At 34.9% G+C, this 16362-nt stretch overlaps 2 protein-coding genes and 1 pseudogene across 5 annotated transcripts; 1 reads left to right on the top strand and 2 right to left on the bottom strand.

Annotated features, from left to right (window-relative positions):
- Positions 1–1570: 1570 nt before the first annotated feature.
- On the bottom strand, positions 1571–5492 carry LOC114735658 (2-methoxy-6-polyprenyl-1,4-benzoquinol methylase, mitochondrial-like). 2 transcript variants are annotated; one of them, XM_028923365.1, is made up of 9 exons: positions 5305–5492; positions 4857–4962; positions 4222–4348; positions 4073–4134; positions 2988–3146; positions 2731–2875; positions 2561–2632; positions 2210–2318; positions 1571–1949 (listed from the first exon to the last, which is right to left on the bottom strand). In XM_028923365.1, the coding sequence occupies exons 2-9, from the start codon at positions 4948–4950 to the stop codon at positions 1848–1850; spliced, it is 870 nt and encodes a 289-aa protein (XP_028779198.1). In that variant the 5' UTR covers positions 4951–4962; positions 5305–5492; the 3' UTR covers positions 1571–1847. The 2 variants fall into 2 exon arrangements, with proteins under 2 accessions (XP_028779198.1, XP_028779199.1); XM_028923366.1 differs by lacking the exon at positions 4857–4962.
- Positions 5493–6367: 875 nt separating this feature from the next.
- Positions 6368–8590, top strand: LOC114735657 (DEAD-box ATP-dependent RNA helicase 35-like; annotated as a pseudogene).
- Positions 8591–11451: 2861 nt separating this feature from the next.
- On the bottom strand, positions 11452–14972 carry LOC114735662 (calcineurin subunit B-like). 3 transcript variants are annotated; one of them, XM_028923377.1, is made up of 7 exons: positions 14870–14972; positions 14533–14618; positions 14323–14447; positions 14133–14229; positions 13197–13306; positions 12642–12716; positions 11452–11652 (listed from the first exon to the last, which is right to left on the bottom strand). In XM_028923377.1, exons 2-7 carry the CDS (start codon positions 14606–14608, stop codon positions 11602–11604), a joined length of 534 nt encoding a protein of 177 aa, XP_028779210.1. In that variant the 5' UTR covers positions 14609–14618; positions 14870–14972; the 3' UTR covers positions 11452–11601. The 3 variants fall into 3 exon arrangements, with proteins under 3 accessions (XP_028779210.1, XP_028779208.1, XP_028779209.1); XM_028923375.1 differs by lacking the exon at positions 14870–14972 and adding an exon at positions 14732–14860; XM_028923376.1 differs by lacking the exon at positions 14870–14972 and adding an exon at positions 14732–14860 and having other exon boundaries at positions 14539–14618.
- Positions 14973–16362: the final 1390 nt, after the last annotated feature.

Genomic DNA, 16362 nt, shown 5'->3' with positions numbered 1-16362 from the left:
TGTTACGTGTCTGTGTGACCGAGCCAGAATCTGAACCTACGGATGGTTGACAAGTGTCGAATCTAGTCAGCTGTGGACGGGTACATTTCGAACAGTTAGATACAGAAAACGAGAAATCAATGGGTGAATCGGACGAAAAGGTGGGCTCACAAGTTTCCACAATGGGCTCTATCCGTTCGCTGAGCGGTGGGGCCCGCCGGCCGCCCTGTGACTCCATCCAACAGAAAGATATTTGGACTAGATATTATTTTCTGTTCTAATTATACCAACAATTGACTTATTTAAAAAAATTAAATAAATAAATAAAATTAGTTATTTATAATAAATAAGTATTATTTTTTAAAAATATTTTTATTAATTAAATATATTAGTTAGAACTATTATTATTAGAAGCATTACTTTAAAAAAAAATATAAATAAAAAAGACGTGATGAATTAGCATTTTATATTTAAGACTAAAATAAAAATCTAATGAGATTTTGTATTAAGGATAGGAAGTAGTATTAATTTTATTTTTATAATGTACGGACCTTTTGGGGGACTAATATAATGTACGGATCTGGTCCTGGATATTAATCCAGATTTTGTGGGAAAAATAAAATTCAGATCTTACTATTGTTATGCCCGTTTTGATTTTGTTAATCTCAGTGTTGAACACTCAAATTTACTTGAAATCTTGAAATATAGATGGAGCCTCTCCTTAATTCAACCACTACTGCGAATATTTTTTGTGTTCTTAAATTTAATTTTCTGCAATTACCTTTTTGACATGTATTATTTATTAATATTTTATCAATAACGCGGGCCATCAGCAATAGTCGCACGGAATTTACTTTTTTTTTTTGTAGTACAATGGGATAAACCATTAAAAATAAATACTGATAATGACAGGTACTACAATTGATCTTAACCAAAAGGCCGAGAAAGGTATACTATTAAAACTAAATAAAGTCATCTAAACAGTAATCAAAGATTCCTTTGGTACTGTTTTTCTTCTTGTTTTTATTAAACTAGCTACAAGGTAATTTTTCGCCGTTTGGCCTATCTTGCAGAGTTGCTCATACTAAATACTGATTTTAATTATAAAACTAATTGACTAATATAAAGAGATCAAGAAAATAAGTTAAGTTAGTTATTTGTAATAAATAGATGTTTTTTTCTAAAATATCCTTGCTAATCAAGTATATTTGTATAGTTAAAACTACTATTATTAAAAAGACTATCTTAGAAAAAAATAGATAAATATAAGAGACAAAGTGAATTAGAATCTTATATTTAGGATTAAAATAAAAATCAAACAAGTCTTATATTAAAAACCAGAGCTAACAGTTTTTTAATATGATTCACCACTTCAGCAATTCATATGAAAGACATGATGTTGATCCCAGTGTATGGTTGTTCTAGCCAGATGAGGCGCTAAGTCCCTTAAGTAATGCTTACGGTTCGAATCTTGAAATTGTGAATAGAGCTATTGGTTTAGGAGAGGAAAATTCACCAAAAGAAAAAAGAGGAAAGAAAAAGGGAACAGAGGAAAAAAACATATTGGGGGATGGAAGTAACAGAGACCAACTTTTGCATTAAAAAAATGAAATGAATTTATTTATTGGTGTAAAAGCAAATTTCGTTTTTAAATTCTTATTAAAGTCGTCCATAATACTACATATATATAAGAAGACCAGAGTATTTGTAAAAGAATTGCAAACGCCAAAGTCACAATCAAGACATTTCCGGTGGCTGCACAAGTGCAGAAACTAGAAAAGCCATTCTAACCAATTCAACACTTGGAATTCCAGCAAGATCTTATGCTTGATATCCACGCTGTGTAGCTTAGGAATACGCATGCACCATCAGACTTTCAATCCTGAATGGATGGCAACCACTCCTCCAACTAGATTCTCGTACTCGACTTTCTGGAACCCGGCATTGGCAATCATTGAAGCAAATTTATCCTGCTCATCAGTTGCAATACAGATTAGTCAACATAGAATAAGATCCTAGCCACATCAGCAACCTTCATTGACATTTGCATTCGATCGGAAAACTGCATTGTGATAGGCATGTTCAAATTTTTACTTGGCTTTTCTATTTGACTGTTTAAGGGGTTTCAAGCTTTAGGAGGCAAAATGTCATGGCATAATTTTCTTTGATCATTTCAAGAACAAATTAATTGAAGACATTGAAAGCTACCAAGAAATGGAAGAATAAGAACCTGTGGGGGGAAACGCCGAATACTCTCAACTAAGTATTGATAGGATGCTCGATCACCAGCAACCAACTCTCCCATGGCAGGAATAACTGAGAAAGAATAAAGGTCATACCTGAGAGAAATAAAAAGTGAAACATTAATTAAAGGTTGAGTTAAACATGAAGGCAGAAGGAAGTAAAGAGAGTAAACATGAATAATTACGTTATCCGTAAAAATATGCGGATTGAAGTTCGGACATTTATTATTTATTTTCACTCTCAAATGTAATAGTATGCACATTCTATTTCACTCTGTTCTCTCAAATTTAATAACCCATATGCATTCATGTCAGAAAATAGGGCAAATTATACTTACAATTCTTTAAATATTGGAATGTCAACATGGCTCAATTCAAGGCAGAGAAACCTTCCCCCACGTTTTAATACCCTGTTTAGCAAAAAAATGGTTACTGGCCATACATTTCTATTGATTGATAGTTCTCAGCCACAAAGGTGTACATAAATATCTTTAAAAGTGAAGCTTACCTATAAGCTTCATTAAGAACCTTCTCTATGTGTGTAACATTTCTAATCCCAAAAGCAATAGTGTAGCCATCCATTGAATCGTTTTTGAAACTCAAGTTTTCAGCATCTCCCTCTACCCATACAAGCGAGCGATCTTGTCCAAAGCCTATTTAATCACCAGAAAATATTCAATTCAAACAAATCAGGAATAAGTTTAGCCATATTCCTGTACTGAAGCTTAAAACCAATTGGCCAAATTTGAAGGCTTTCTAGGTTACCTCTCTCCAAGGCCCGTTGTTTTCCAACATTTAGCATGCTAGGATTAATGTCACAAACATATATTTGAGTTTCCTCCTCTAAAGTATCTTCAAGCACATCTCGAAGTCCTCTCAGTTTAACTTGGTTTATAGTCTCCAAGATTCTAAAAGCAACGTCCCCTGTAAATTGCGGAATTTCAGAATAACTGGTTTTCTGAATTCATCTTATTATTTTGAAGAAAGAAAATACATATATGTAGAGGGTTAGCTACAGAAAAAAGCCACAGCAACTCACTCTAGGCAGACAGAGAATACAAACCAGGGAATAAACGAGCATTAAAGATAAAACAAAAGGACAAATAAAATGTTGATATCAATTACAATAAATGCAGAGAATAAATAGGGCATAAATCATGGGATTCCAACATGAATGAATATGTCTGACACAAAAAAAAAAAAAATTTATTACGCGCACCTTAAGATATTCAAGTCTAGCATAGAAGACATACAGTGCCAATGTCAATTTATTTCTATCCATATTTACAAGAGGATATTCCGGGGAAGGAAGAAACGAGAAGCAGGCTTTACCACAAAAGAAGGGTCATACAATTGTATTACTTGAACAAACACAAAAGATAGAATTCATGGAAGACTTAGCTTCTGAACCAGTTAAATGCCCATTGTATAGCCTTAATATCTGTTTTGCGTTTAGGAATTGCTCGGAACTCCATATTATATTCACTGTATGACTGTTATCACTCAGTTAAATAATGCTAAACAGTCCCCAGCATATAATCCCAGAAGATAACTTATCTTTAGCACAGAAATATACAATAAGAACATAGATATTGACCATTTGGTTGTCATAAGTGGACCAATTTGAAATGCTTTATGGACAAAAGAGGCATAAATCAGCAAACTCATGCAGCTAGTAAACTCAATTCTTGTTTTACCCAAGACATAGCTTCAGTGTGCAATCCTTAACTCCGTTACATTTATAATTTTTCTCCCACACAAATTTTGTCAATATCTGTAGATTTACTTGTAATTTTTCAAACTTATATGTAGAAGCATTATAAAACATATGTTGTGACAAAGAAGCCCACCTGTCCCGCCAGCCACATCAAGATGCTTCATTCCAGGAAAAGGGTTTAGCTTGGAAACTAGTCTGAGAACACATTGAAGTCAAGGTAAACAGCTAAAAAAAGGATTCAAATTGGAATGACACAAAGGGCACAGCTTCTGAGAATCTAACCTATCCTTCCACAATCTATGTAATCCAGCACTCATTAGATCATTCATGACATCATAGCTTGCGGCAACATTTGTGAAGACATTACCAACCATTTGGGCCTTTTCTTCCTCATTCACTTGTTTAAATCCTAGATGTCAAAGGGGATAACATATTATAATCCGACAATGAAGAAGAAAAGTATTACAGCAAATCTGCTGATGCATTGTCTAGCAGCATAGCATCACATAACCAATTTTTCCCTAAAAAAATTGAGGAACTATATGATTATCAGTTTCCATTCCGCATTGGAATTTCAACAAGTCATAACTTCCCTAGAATTTTAATCATCTTTCAATCTTCAGGTTAATATTATTTGATATATTTTCATTCATGAAGATTGAACGAAAGCAATTACTCCAATAATTTCCGGGCACTGGTTTCATAATACAAAATAGCTACCTTTTAGTTGAACCAATAAGCAAAGTTATAGCTGAAAGGATACTAGCAAACAGATAGATACTTCTTCTACCAGAATGGAAACTCCAAACAACTAGGCAAAATTAAGATAATTGTACAATACGTGCATTGTAAGTAAAGATCAGACACAATGCATGCCCATATAGAGAGAATTGAAAAGTAAGAGAATCTACACCAACCAAAACTGGTGGCATGAGAATGTAGCGGGGAAGTGGAAGATAACATGGGCAAGAATTTATTCCCCAACTTTCTAGTCACAGTTCTCAGAGACATGGCTAAGCAGACCTGAAAGAAACAAAACAAAGAAAACAAAAATAAAAAAGAACGAGTTACATCCAGGGTTCAGAAGTACACTAACGATGTTACAGCTATATTTACACCCCAGCTATTATTACCATGTAGCATTGGAATCATTTCAAGGGGGGGAAAAAAAAATCATACCAAGTCAAATTAAATAAATAATCATCCCCTAATTAGAGAAAGGGAGATGTTGGCAAAAGAAAAATTAGAGGAAGGGAAATAAAAGAGGCGGCATTGGGTGCCTAAAGTATGCGTAATTGCCCGGGAAGGAAAGATAATGGTATTTTAAAAGAAAAAATGTAACGGCTGGGGATAGAGGAAACCGACCGTGAGGGGAATAGATTGCAGCAAACTCGACGACGAAGCGGGTAACAGAGCCGAAGGAAGCTTGAGCAAAAGTGAATGAATATGCAAGGAAGGGCCAACTGCAAACTCTAGAAAGCTGCGTCTAGCTTCTACCGCCCAGATGGTTGGACTCGGAGATTCGCAGGCTTCGCAAATTCTCTCCTCCTTGGTTTTTTTTTTTTTTTTTGTGTTAAATATTTTTGGGCGAGATTTTTGGTTTATTTCCATTAGCACAATAACATGTTGATTGTGGTGCCGAATAACGATGTCAGAAGAGGTTTTCTCATTACAATCTCTCTCTCTCCCCTCTCTCATATAAAAAATCGCTATAACTATTGTTATACTCGCATAGTTCCTTAATAATAATGTTAAAATTAGTTAAAAATAAAAAATAGTCATAAATATATATTTTCTAAATTTATCTTTATTTATTAAGAAAATAAATGTGAGAAACAATAAATAAAAAAAGATAAAAAAATTAGGGAATAATGTTAATAAAAAAGAACACTAAATACAATTAACTAAAAACATAAACTAGAAAATAAATATTTTCGATCAAACGCCTTTTTTAAGTAAAAATTATACACTTCCGATTCTTAATATAAAAACTTATTAAAATCCAACTTGCCATTTTTATCCTAAATGTTGCTCTTCCGGTTTTTAAGTAGGAAAAGTTGGTTTGATCCTAAAATAATACTATTTCTTATATTTATGAATTTTCTCTAAATACCTTATGAATACTCTATCAACTAAATCAATTTGAGGAGGGAGATGAGAATTTAACAAGATGATTACAGTTTTTAGAAAAAACATATCATATTTTTTTATAATTAACTAACTTATCTAACTTCTTTAATCTAATTAAATTAGTTAAATTGATCTTATATTAAAAATCGGAGGAATATTATGTTTGTTTTTTAATTTCAATTTTATCTAATGTATTTCTGGCACTATTTCTATGAGGAGGAAATTTGCAATGGCGGCTAAAAACTCAAGTCGGTCTCCACATTCTTATTTGACCTCAGACATGAACGACGGCGATCGACTGTGAGGCGCTGGTGGACGTTTTGCTCTTCCTTATTGGAGATCATCTTCGGGTGTTCCCGGTTAGAAATTTTTTTCTTCATTTCTAAAGGGCAAAGTTCCTACTTTTTTTGCGAACAGGGTGATGAACTAGTGTTTGATGTGAAAATTTCGTAGGATACCAGAATTAGTGTTTTTGTCAAGCTCGCTTGTTTTTGTTGCACTTATTGGCAATAAATTGATTCGTTATAGGAACTGCGATTTTGAATTCAATTTAGTTGATATGGAAGTCGATGATGATTACGTGGAGTATGTGCCCGTGGCTAAGCGTAGGGCCATGGAGGCTCAGATGGTTCTTGAACGAAAAGGGAAATCTTCCTCAACAGTCGATGGTGATTTGGAGAAGTCAAGAATGGCTGAAGCTAAACCTAGTCTTCTGGTTAAGGCTTCCCAGTTGAAACGGGATCAACCTGAAATTAGTCCGACAGAGCAGATTGTTCGACAGGAAAAGGAGATGATTGAGAACTTATCAGATCGAAAAACCCTAATGTCTGTTCGAGAATAAAGGCTTTAAAGGAATACAACGTGATTTGATTCGGAAGCAGTGGCACATATTAGTCGACGGTGAAGATATTCCGCCTCCAATTAAGAATTTCAAGGATATGAGGTTTCCTGAGTCAATTTTGAACAAGTTGAAAGCCAAAGGGATTGTGCAGCCAACACCTATTCAAGTGCAAGGCCTTCCTGTTATCTTATCTGGAAGGGATATGATTGGGATTGCATTTACAGGATCGGGGAAAACTCTAGTCTTTGTATTACCAATGATCATGCTAGCTTTGCAGGAGGAAATTATGATGCCTATTGTTCCCGGAGAAGGTCCATTTGGTTTGATTGTTTGTCCTTCGAGGGAACTCGCTAGGCAAACATACGAGGTGGTTGAGCAGTTTCTGATGCCTTTGAGAGAAACTGGATATCCTGAACTCAGGCCTTTGCTTTGTATTGGTGGAGTGGATATGAGATCTCAGCTAGAGGTTGTGAAGAAGGGTGTTCATATTGTTGTCGCCACCCCCCGGGAGGTTGAAGGATATGCTGGCCAAGAAAAAGATGAATCTTGATAATTGCAGGTATTTAACATTAGATGAGGCTGATAGATTGGTAGATTTGGGATTTGAAGATGACGTAAGAGAAGTGTTTGATCACTTGAAAGCTCAAAGGCAGACTCTCTTATTTTCTGCCACTATGCCAACCAAGATTCAGAATTTTGCTCGAAGTGCCCTGGTGAAACCTGTTATTGTCAATGTGGGGCGAGCAGGGGCGGCAAATCTTGATGTAATCCAGGAAGTGGAGTATGTTAAGCAAGAGGCAAAAATAGTTTATCTTCTTGAGTGCCTGCAAAAAACCCCACCTCCGGTTTTAATATTCTGTGAGAACAAGGCAGATGTGGATGACATTCATGAATATCTTCTTCTGAAAGGAGTTGGAGCAGTGGCTGTTCATGGAGGCAAAGATCAGGAAGAAAGAGAGTATGCCATTGCAGCGTTTAAGTCTGGGAAGAAAGATGTGTTGGTTGCAACTGATGTTGCATCCAAAGGGTTGGACTTCCCTGATATTCAGCATGTTATTAACTATGACATGCCTGCTGAGATTGAAAATTATGTTCATAGGATTGGTCGAACTGGAAGATGTGGCAGGACAGGCATAGCAACAACATTTATTAACAAGAATCAAAGTGAGACAACCTTGCTTGATTTGAAACATCTGTTGCAAGAAGCAAAACAGCGCATTCCCCCTGTTTTAGCTGATTTGAACGATCCAATGGAAGATAATGATGAAATCACTGGTAAAAGTGGGGTCAAGGGTTGTGCCTATTGTGGTGGGCTTGGTCACCGCATTCGCGACTGTCCCAAGCTGGAACATCAGAAAAGCATGGCCATTGCAAATAGTAGAAAGGACTATTTTGGTGGTGGTGGATACAGGGGAGAGATCTGAAAGGCGCCACTTTTTGTATCAGTTTATTTTAGGATGGGCGTGTTTTGGTAGTTGTAATACGACTCTTATGTATAGTTGTATCTTATCTTCGTAGGATGAAATATAAAGAACTGCATACCTTAATTATCCATATCTATGGATCTTCCATCTGGATTGTGCTATATTTTCATCTGACTGTAGATTGTAACGTATTTGGTTCTGGCCAATAATCGCTTTCATGAGGTGTATTGTTGCCGCAATTATAATGTTTCCTGCACGAGTCATTTGTCTCACTTTGCATGTTGTAATTATGGGTAAAGTTTTTCATTTGTATCTAGTTTACTTGAATCGGTCGTTGAATCAAACAGCTGATAATTTTCTTTGTATTTCTTATTACACCGTAAATTGGAAGTAGTAATGATTATTGTAAGCTCAGCCTGCACAGTCACACCTTCCACCTCTAAAATCTCCTTTCTGAGGCACTTGTTTTCATTTTTGGTTCTCACTTTGAAGTTACTTCTTTATTTGGGCGAGAGGGTGCTTGTGAATGGCACAGACTGGGTCATTCCAGCAGCACTTTCTTCTACACATTTGTCATGCCCCTGAAGTATTACTGGAAGATCTATGAACGGACTTCAAGAACTTCAATGAATACAACGTTTGGAGAATGGTGGGAAATATACAAGTTTCATACTTTATTGATGTCTCAGATGGAAGAATCATAAAGATATGGGAGTAACTTAGAGTTTCTTGGAAAAATAAATAGCAGCTTGGAATCCTTTGGTGATCAACGATGGATTTAAGTTATGGCATAGAACCTCTGGCAGACCTGTGACAGCTCCTCCATCCTATTGTATAACATGAATAGATTGTGAAGATCTACTGTTAATATATGACTAGATTCTTGACCAATAAAATCTAGACTTGACAATCCTGTATAAACATTAGTAAATAATCACAAAAAAGTTGGGGAGTCCAACCTTGGACATTTGTTACCAGCTTTATCAGAAAATGAAACTATTACATATTCTCTTTCAGGGGAGTATTCTATTCTATATGTATACACACTATGAACACACACACCGTTTATATCTGCTAGATTGCCATAAGCTATAGTTAAGCCATGGAAAATATGCATACAATGTTTTTAGCTGCCGTTTCTCTGTTTCATGGTTATAAGTGGGTCCCAAATGCAAGAAATTTCTCAAATGAGCCCTACATGAAGTTTATTTCCCGCTGATTCATTCAACCACTTGTGCTATCTCCTAGAAGACCAAGAAAACAAATGCAATCTACTTCTTTTCCTGTGTAGTGTTATCATGCATGATCTACACAAATGCAGCAATTATGTAATAGTATTTGGAACAAAAAGATATACCTTCGGAGTCTTCATAATCAATTTCTCGCGGCAAACTTGTTCTCCTTTTACTCCCCTCCTATGCGAAAGCATATATTGCATACGCTGAAAGTAATGGTAAATTCTGTTCACCAACCTCCTCTTTTCTTTCACATGCCAAAGTATAGCTTGCTTCACACTCTCCGTGTCTTCTTCAAGTATTTTCAGCCGCTGATTAAGATGTTCTAATTCATCAACTTGGAGCACCCTTTTCATTCTGCAGTCCTTGATTCTATACATTTCTCGTCGCCTGCTTCTTGTGTCAGCAACAGAACTGAGACATTCAGAAGCATTGGAGAAAGCCTCTGAACTTTCAATCACCATTCTACTCTTGTTGCTGCTACTTGCAACCTTATTGAACTTTGAATGCTTCTCCCTTGAGCTGAGATAACAATCAAGTTTTGCCATTTTCTTCTGCCACAAGACCAACATTTCTTCACATTTTTGCAAGGAGCATAAATATTCAGTGAGAAATCCATCACGAACTTGGCTTTCCATCATGTGTTAGTTTGAACATGACACGCGAATAGGAAAAGTAAAGGAAAATGTATTTGATTTCACAAGACACCCCAGTACGTTCACTGATCCTTTATTTATCCTAGTAGTCTTCTCTAAATAACTAATGATCCTCTTAACTCGAATAACAAAGTAACAGAACACCTATAGAACTTGGCCACGAGGTTGTTCTTAAAACTCTGGCAGATATTATATGAAATCTCTGCCTCTCTGCATCGTGCATAGCACAAGGTGAGTGAAGAAGGATTTTATGTTCTTACCAAGAAATAGAAGTTGAGGAAGTTGGCTGGGAGGAAATATAACAGAAGTGAATGATGGTTTCTTACTACACACTACATAAGTAAATCTAAAATTCTTGGATCATTCTATGGTTGAAACTCCTCCTATATCATGTTAACTTTCCTTTCCTTAAAAGAGAGTACAAGTTTGGAGCAGACCTATTTCCTGTAGATTTGAGCTTCACTCTCCCCTAGTTACCTAGCCAGCTTCTTGTTGAATATATATGTATATATGAATATATATTAGGAAGCTTTTGATTTTATTCAGCTAAATGTTTGACTTCATCAATCTAGTTTAGTACTTTAAGATACCCAGATGATTAATTGCATTATAATCTCCATTTCGTACCAAGTGTTTGGTAGGATCCACACCTTACATCACACACGATGCGCACGATGCTACGAAATATGAGTATTTTAACAAATATTTGAACTAAACACAAAATGGATTCTTCAGATCTCCTACAAAGACATTTTTTATCTTCTTGGATCAGAACAAATCAATAGTATACTAGGTTGGGAAAAAAATCACTAACCATAAAATTAATCACATACTCTCGTTACTCTGACGCATTTTTTCACTTACTTTACAAATTTTCAAGAATTTGAGGTCACGTAAAAAGAAAGCCAATTATGACGTGCTTGTGTAAATAATTCTTAAAAAGTATTTTGGTAAAAACCAAAAACTTTATAGTATACAAAGTAAGTATATAAGAGGAATTATATCTTGACTTGTGTAAAAGTAATTTTTTTAAGTGCTTTTACTTATACCAAACATTAGACAAAATCTGCAGCTAAGGAGGAATTTCATGGCCTTTAAAAAAAAAAAAAAAAGAAGTTCAAGTTTTACAACTGAGTTTTGGGAAATGGTGGAGGAAGGAAATTGCCGGATATTGGAAATGCATACTCTCTATTTCTCCTTTCTTTTCGCCCTCAAGTCTTGTACTGTACGAGGCAATTAAAATCTGATTCCCAAGATAAAAATGAACATTGGTAGTTGTGTGCTTTCATTTCAATGTGAACTATGTTACAAGGATTGGGTGTAACATGATGTCCAATTTTTGTTTCTTAAGAAAGCTGAGAAAATCGCAGGCTACTCTAATCAACAGGAATTTCAACATCCATTTTTAAGCCTGAACCGCCAAGAACCTGTGACAAATAACATAAAACATTAGAAAATATACCAAACAAACAGGAATAAACTCCAAGTAATCCATATCAGACTTAAATGTACAATTACACTTGAATTATGCGCCTATTTTTTTCCTTAATTCTTTACCTCTTCGGTTACTATTTCACGCACGGATATTGCACAGAATTATAAACTCTGATGTGGTAGAAAAGCAACCCAAATTCTTTAAAAATGTTCAGAAAAGCCTATTCAAATTAACAGTAATGTGAACTTGCTATTAATTCCAACTACACTCTTGGTTCCATGCCTTTTATGGAGTCTAAAGTAAGTTATACAGTTTATAACCTAGTACTTCTCAGATTCACAACATAAGTCATTTTCTTCCAGCTCTTCTTGATCTAAAATGTAGATCCAGTTTAAGGTATTTGATGTTTTTTCCCCTTCATTTTGCACTTCTGTACAATTAATGAGCCGACTTCCATTTAGTATGGTCTTTAACTTTTAATAAGGATAGAGTTGAAAAATGCTACAATATTTTTATACCTTTAATGAGCCAATTATTATTTTGGTCCACGCGTGTCTGAATGTGGACCTATGCTTTGGACCGAAGGAGTGTATTTCTTTATAGATTTCATTATATATATATATATATAGAGAGAGAGAGAGAGAGAGAGAGATGATTGATGATTTCCACGCATCTCATTGTTTCATAAAGAGACACCTAAAGCAGACCTAATTTCAGGACTAAAAATGCACTAGACAAACATTCTAATTTCAGACCTAATTTAAGAAACTTAAGTATATTCCATCTTTTTTGCAAAAAAAAAAAAAAAAGAAGTATATTCCATATTAAGGTCCACAAGTTAAACAGGCCTACACATTGTAATGGACGGACCAGATTTTTTTTCCCAAGAAAAAACTCGAATTTATCCATTCAATAAGTGCCCTTCCTCTCATGATGAGTACCCGAATTTGTTACAGGAATCATGAACTCAAATGCACAAACCTTAATGAAGTCATCCAATGTCAAGTAGGAGTCTTTTGAATACCCTGCTTCATTTAGAACTTGGCTCAGGACTTGCTGAGAAACATAGAATAGAGAACAAAATTAGTCAAGGTCCACTTTAAGCCTTGTGCTATTAACAAAACAGAAGAGACATGTAAAATTATTTGTCTTGTACGATGAAAAAGCTCAGACAGAATTAAAAAGAAATGAGATTTTTCATCAAATGGAAACGCAATTAGTCTACAGGTAATCCAAACAACAGAGAAGGCAACATGAATTATTAAAAAATATTCAAAAAATAATTGTTTGAAGATCGTTATAGGTATTTCAATCAAAGGGATGACTGTTCAGGCGGGGCAAACAAATTTAAACAAGTACAACCTATTACTCTCCACAAGAATTAAGAATGTTTGGTAAAAAGTTCATCCACCATTTCATGGAAATTACATTCCAGTATCCCAGGATGTCAATATGGATAGCAAATTAGTAATAAAAGTGCTTCCTGGTTCCTAGTAACTAAGCAATGGAGTTGATTGTGTAGATCTTTGGTCATACCTCTCTCTGTTCATCAGACATGAATGGACCAGACAGATCTTTTAGGACTTCCAGCATATCTTTGAAAGACACCTTTCCATTACGATCTGAATCATATACTTTGAAGATAACTACAACAGAGAAAAACGAGTAACTATAGCTATCCACATAAACACCACTAATGAAAAATCATACCCGATTATAGTTTACAAATGCATGACGTGAATTTTGCGTTCATAATTTCTATTAGGTGGAAGCTATTTTAACGCAACCAGGTAAATGTGGTCAACACCATGTTTCTGCTGCAATTCCAAACACAGCTTCCAGGAAAGATTCTTGATTAAATCTGGGTAGAAAGATCGAGCAATGAACATTTACCGGGATCCACCACTAACAAATTTAAATGCCAACTCATCATTGGCTTAGTGCATGTACACCAATCTATCTTAGAATCTTTTTTCCAAGTTACAAAGGCAAGCCGAGGGTTGAAACACAAAAATTAGGACCCACTCCAAGAAGTCTCATTAACACTTAGTGTATTTGTCATCTCTCATAGAATCTGTTTTAGCCTACTTGTCTCAAAAGTTTTTCATGCTTACATTACCATTGACTTCAGTCCTTCTCTCTGGCCCATAAGGCCCTACTTAATCAACTAACAAGCCTAAAGTCTATGGACAAGCAGTTCAGAAAATTCAACTTATATAATTACCAGATCATAATCAGTCCCAAACGGACAATATATTTTCTGACTGCTCAAGCTCTTCTACTGTCGATAAACTAACAAGAGATTTTCAGTTGATTAGTTTATCACAGAGAACAAAACCTTCTGAAATATTTACATGTTTATTCATGATTGGAATTGCCTTGATTTTCTAAGACTAACTCCACCTAAGAACTTCTTAAAACAGCCACACAAGTATAAAGAACACATGAAACTGCCATACAACTGATACATACGTTCTATTTTTTGCTGTGAACTTGCTTTGGCACTAAATGCAGACAAGAAGGCCACAAAGTCTTTAAAGTTCAAACCATCCACCATCTTAAGCAGCCTCTGCAAATAACCAAATCATCCATCATATAGGAGCATGAAGAACTGCAGAGATCCCACAATAACCCAGAATCTTAATACGAAACAACTATTTACCTGAGAAAGTGAATTCAAAGAAAACTCAGGAACAGATAAGAACTCATCTGCTGATATAAATCCCTTGGCATTACGATCAAGTTGGCAAAATCTTTCATACAAGGCCACTATTTCCTCCTGGGAAACTGATTTTCACACCAAAGTAGACCTAACTCAAATAAAAGCAGCACAATTTGGAGAACAATGTAAAGTAAGAGTAAGGTAAGGGACATCTACATAAATTATTGCAGTATTCTTGGACTTCCTCGATGTCATATTGAGTCAGCATGGATGATGCACTCCCCATCTCTTCTCGGCTTCAAACAGCAGAAGAAGAACAACAGGATTAATGTCTTTACTATATTCGGTATTCGCTAACAAGTCACAATCTTTGCCCAGGAAATGATATCAAATATGAATACTACAGTACTTGTTTGAAAAGAATTTATTGGCGAAAGATCCATAATCCATTTTGACTATTCCATGATTACATGAATGGGTGTATCAGAATTTTCTCGGGACCGAAACAGAGAGCGAGACAGTATGGGAGAGGGAAGATGGAAGAGACCTGAAGGGCTGTAATCGAATCGAATCTTCGGGCTGAAGATGAATAGATGATGATGCTTTCTTCCAGATGGGACCGCAGAAATATACACGTGGGTTGCTTAGTCATCATCGATTTCTTCAAAACGCAGCTATTTGTTCTGTTCCAAATTAATCGTCTCGTCCTGTGGACCTCTCGATGTTTTTAAGCCCAGGCTTGAGTAACTCGCTGAGCAAAGTACAAAACAAAACATTCTCGTTCTTGACAATGACCGATTGGGCTTGTGTTTATGAGTCTTCGAAGGATTTAAGAAAAATTAAAATAATCTAAACACTTCTAGCACAAGGGAATAGCCTGCAACACGATTGTTAGTTCCTGTTAAAAAGAAGTATACATATTTAGTATTTGACAGTGTCTTTAATAAGAGAATTATCTGCTAAAATTAAGGGAAAATGATAAATAAAAAGGTGGAATATCTGAAATTCCAATTTGAGAAGCTAAGGAAATGTAATGACAATGAGGGAAGTCCTTCCCAAATTGAAATTTTAAAATTCAATAAAATGACAAAATACCTTTTATCTTTTTTTTTTTAAAACTTAGCCCCTCACCGGTGGCCAGCCGCTGGTGTGGTGGCTGCCGGTGGAATTTTTTTGTAACAGTTTTTTTTTGTATGGGAGAATATTGCAAGAAGTGGTAGGAGTGGGATTTGACCCCACAACTAGAGCCGGGAATCAGGGCCGGCCCGGCCCTCCAGGGCTGGGGGACTTAAAAGAGCTAGCCCTTCAGAGCTGAATTTTAAAAATACCCCAATTTGTTAGGCTCGACCCTTAAGCTACAGGGCAGGCCGGCCCGCGGGCTTTTGGCCGTTTAAGAAAAATACTATTTTTTATATTTATCATATTTTTTTATAAAAATATAAAAATAAACCAATGAAATTATTAATAAAAGACATAAATATGAATAAAATTAAGTCACAAATATAAAATATCATCTTATATAAATATTCATCACATCTAAGAACATCTAAAACATTCATCAAGATAACAATATCTAAAAGTTTTATCTATAATGCAATTGTGCAATAAATAAACACTATCATTAATCTTTTGAAACTTCATCATCACTATAATTAATTACTTTTCTTCATAAGTATACTTTTCTTTCGTAACAAAAATATCAAGTTTTTCTTCTTTATAAGAATTTTATTTTTAAATTTTGCAATTTAACTATTATTTTACTTTAATGTGAGAAACATTGTTGTTGAAACTCATGAATTTCTAATTCAATTATAGAATCACAAGTTATATAAGTATAAAAATATTCTATTATCAAATATATATATAGTTTAAAAATATCAACGCATATAATATAAATCAAATCATTATTAAAATCCAAATTAACCCATTTTTTAAAAATTTAATTGGATAAATTATTGTCTAAAACTAAATTTAATTTTAAAATGATAATAATAACTAAATATTTGAAATATTATTAACAATGTAAAAAATTAATAACAT

This window comes from Neltuma alba, unplaced genomic scaffold (genome assembly GCF_004799145.2).
Source record: "Neltuma alba isolate B1F8T4 unplaced genomic scaffold, ASM479914v2 tig00013243_pilon, whole genome shotgun sequence".
NCBI lineage: Eukaryota > Viridiplantae > Streptophyta > Magnoliopsida > Fabales > Fabaceae > Neltuma > Neltuma alba.
Note: the sequence above shows the minus strand (reverse complement) of the source record. Positions and strands in the feature narration are given on the sequence as shown.

Coding starts and splice junctions, on each gene's coding strand:
- LOC114735662 (XM_028923375.1), bottom strand. CDS start 14,772: ATGGATTATGGATCTTTCGCCAATAAATTCTTTTCAAACAA. Junction 14,619..14,731: donor AATAAATTCTTTTCAAACAA/GTACTGTAGTAT, acceptor TGCTGTTTGAAG/CCGAGAAGAGATGGGGAGTG. Junction 13,307..14,132: donor TTCACAGCAAAAAATAGAAC/GTATGTATCAGT, acceptor TCTCTGTTGTAG/TTATCTTCAAAGTATATGAT.
- LOC114735658 (XM_028923365.1), bottom strand. CDS start 4,950: ATGTCTCTGAGAACTGTGACTAGAAAGTTGGGGAATAAATTCTTGCCC. Junction 4,349..4,856: donor TTCTCATGCCACCAGTTTTG/GTTGGTGTAGAT, acceptor TTTGACATCTAG/GATTTAAACAAGTGAATGAG. Junction 4,135..4,221: donor CATAGATTGTGGAAGGATAG/GTTAGATTCTCA, acceptor ATGTGTTCTCAG/ACTAGTTTCCAAGCTAAACC.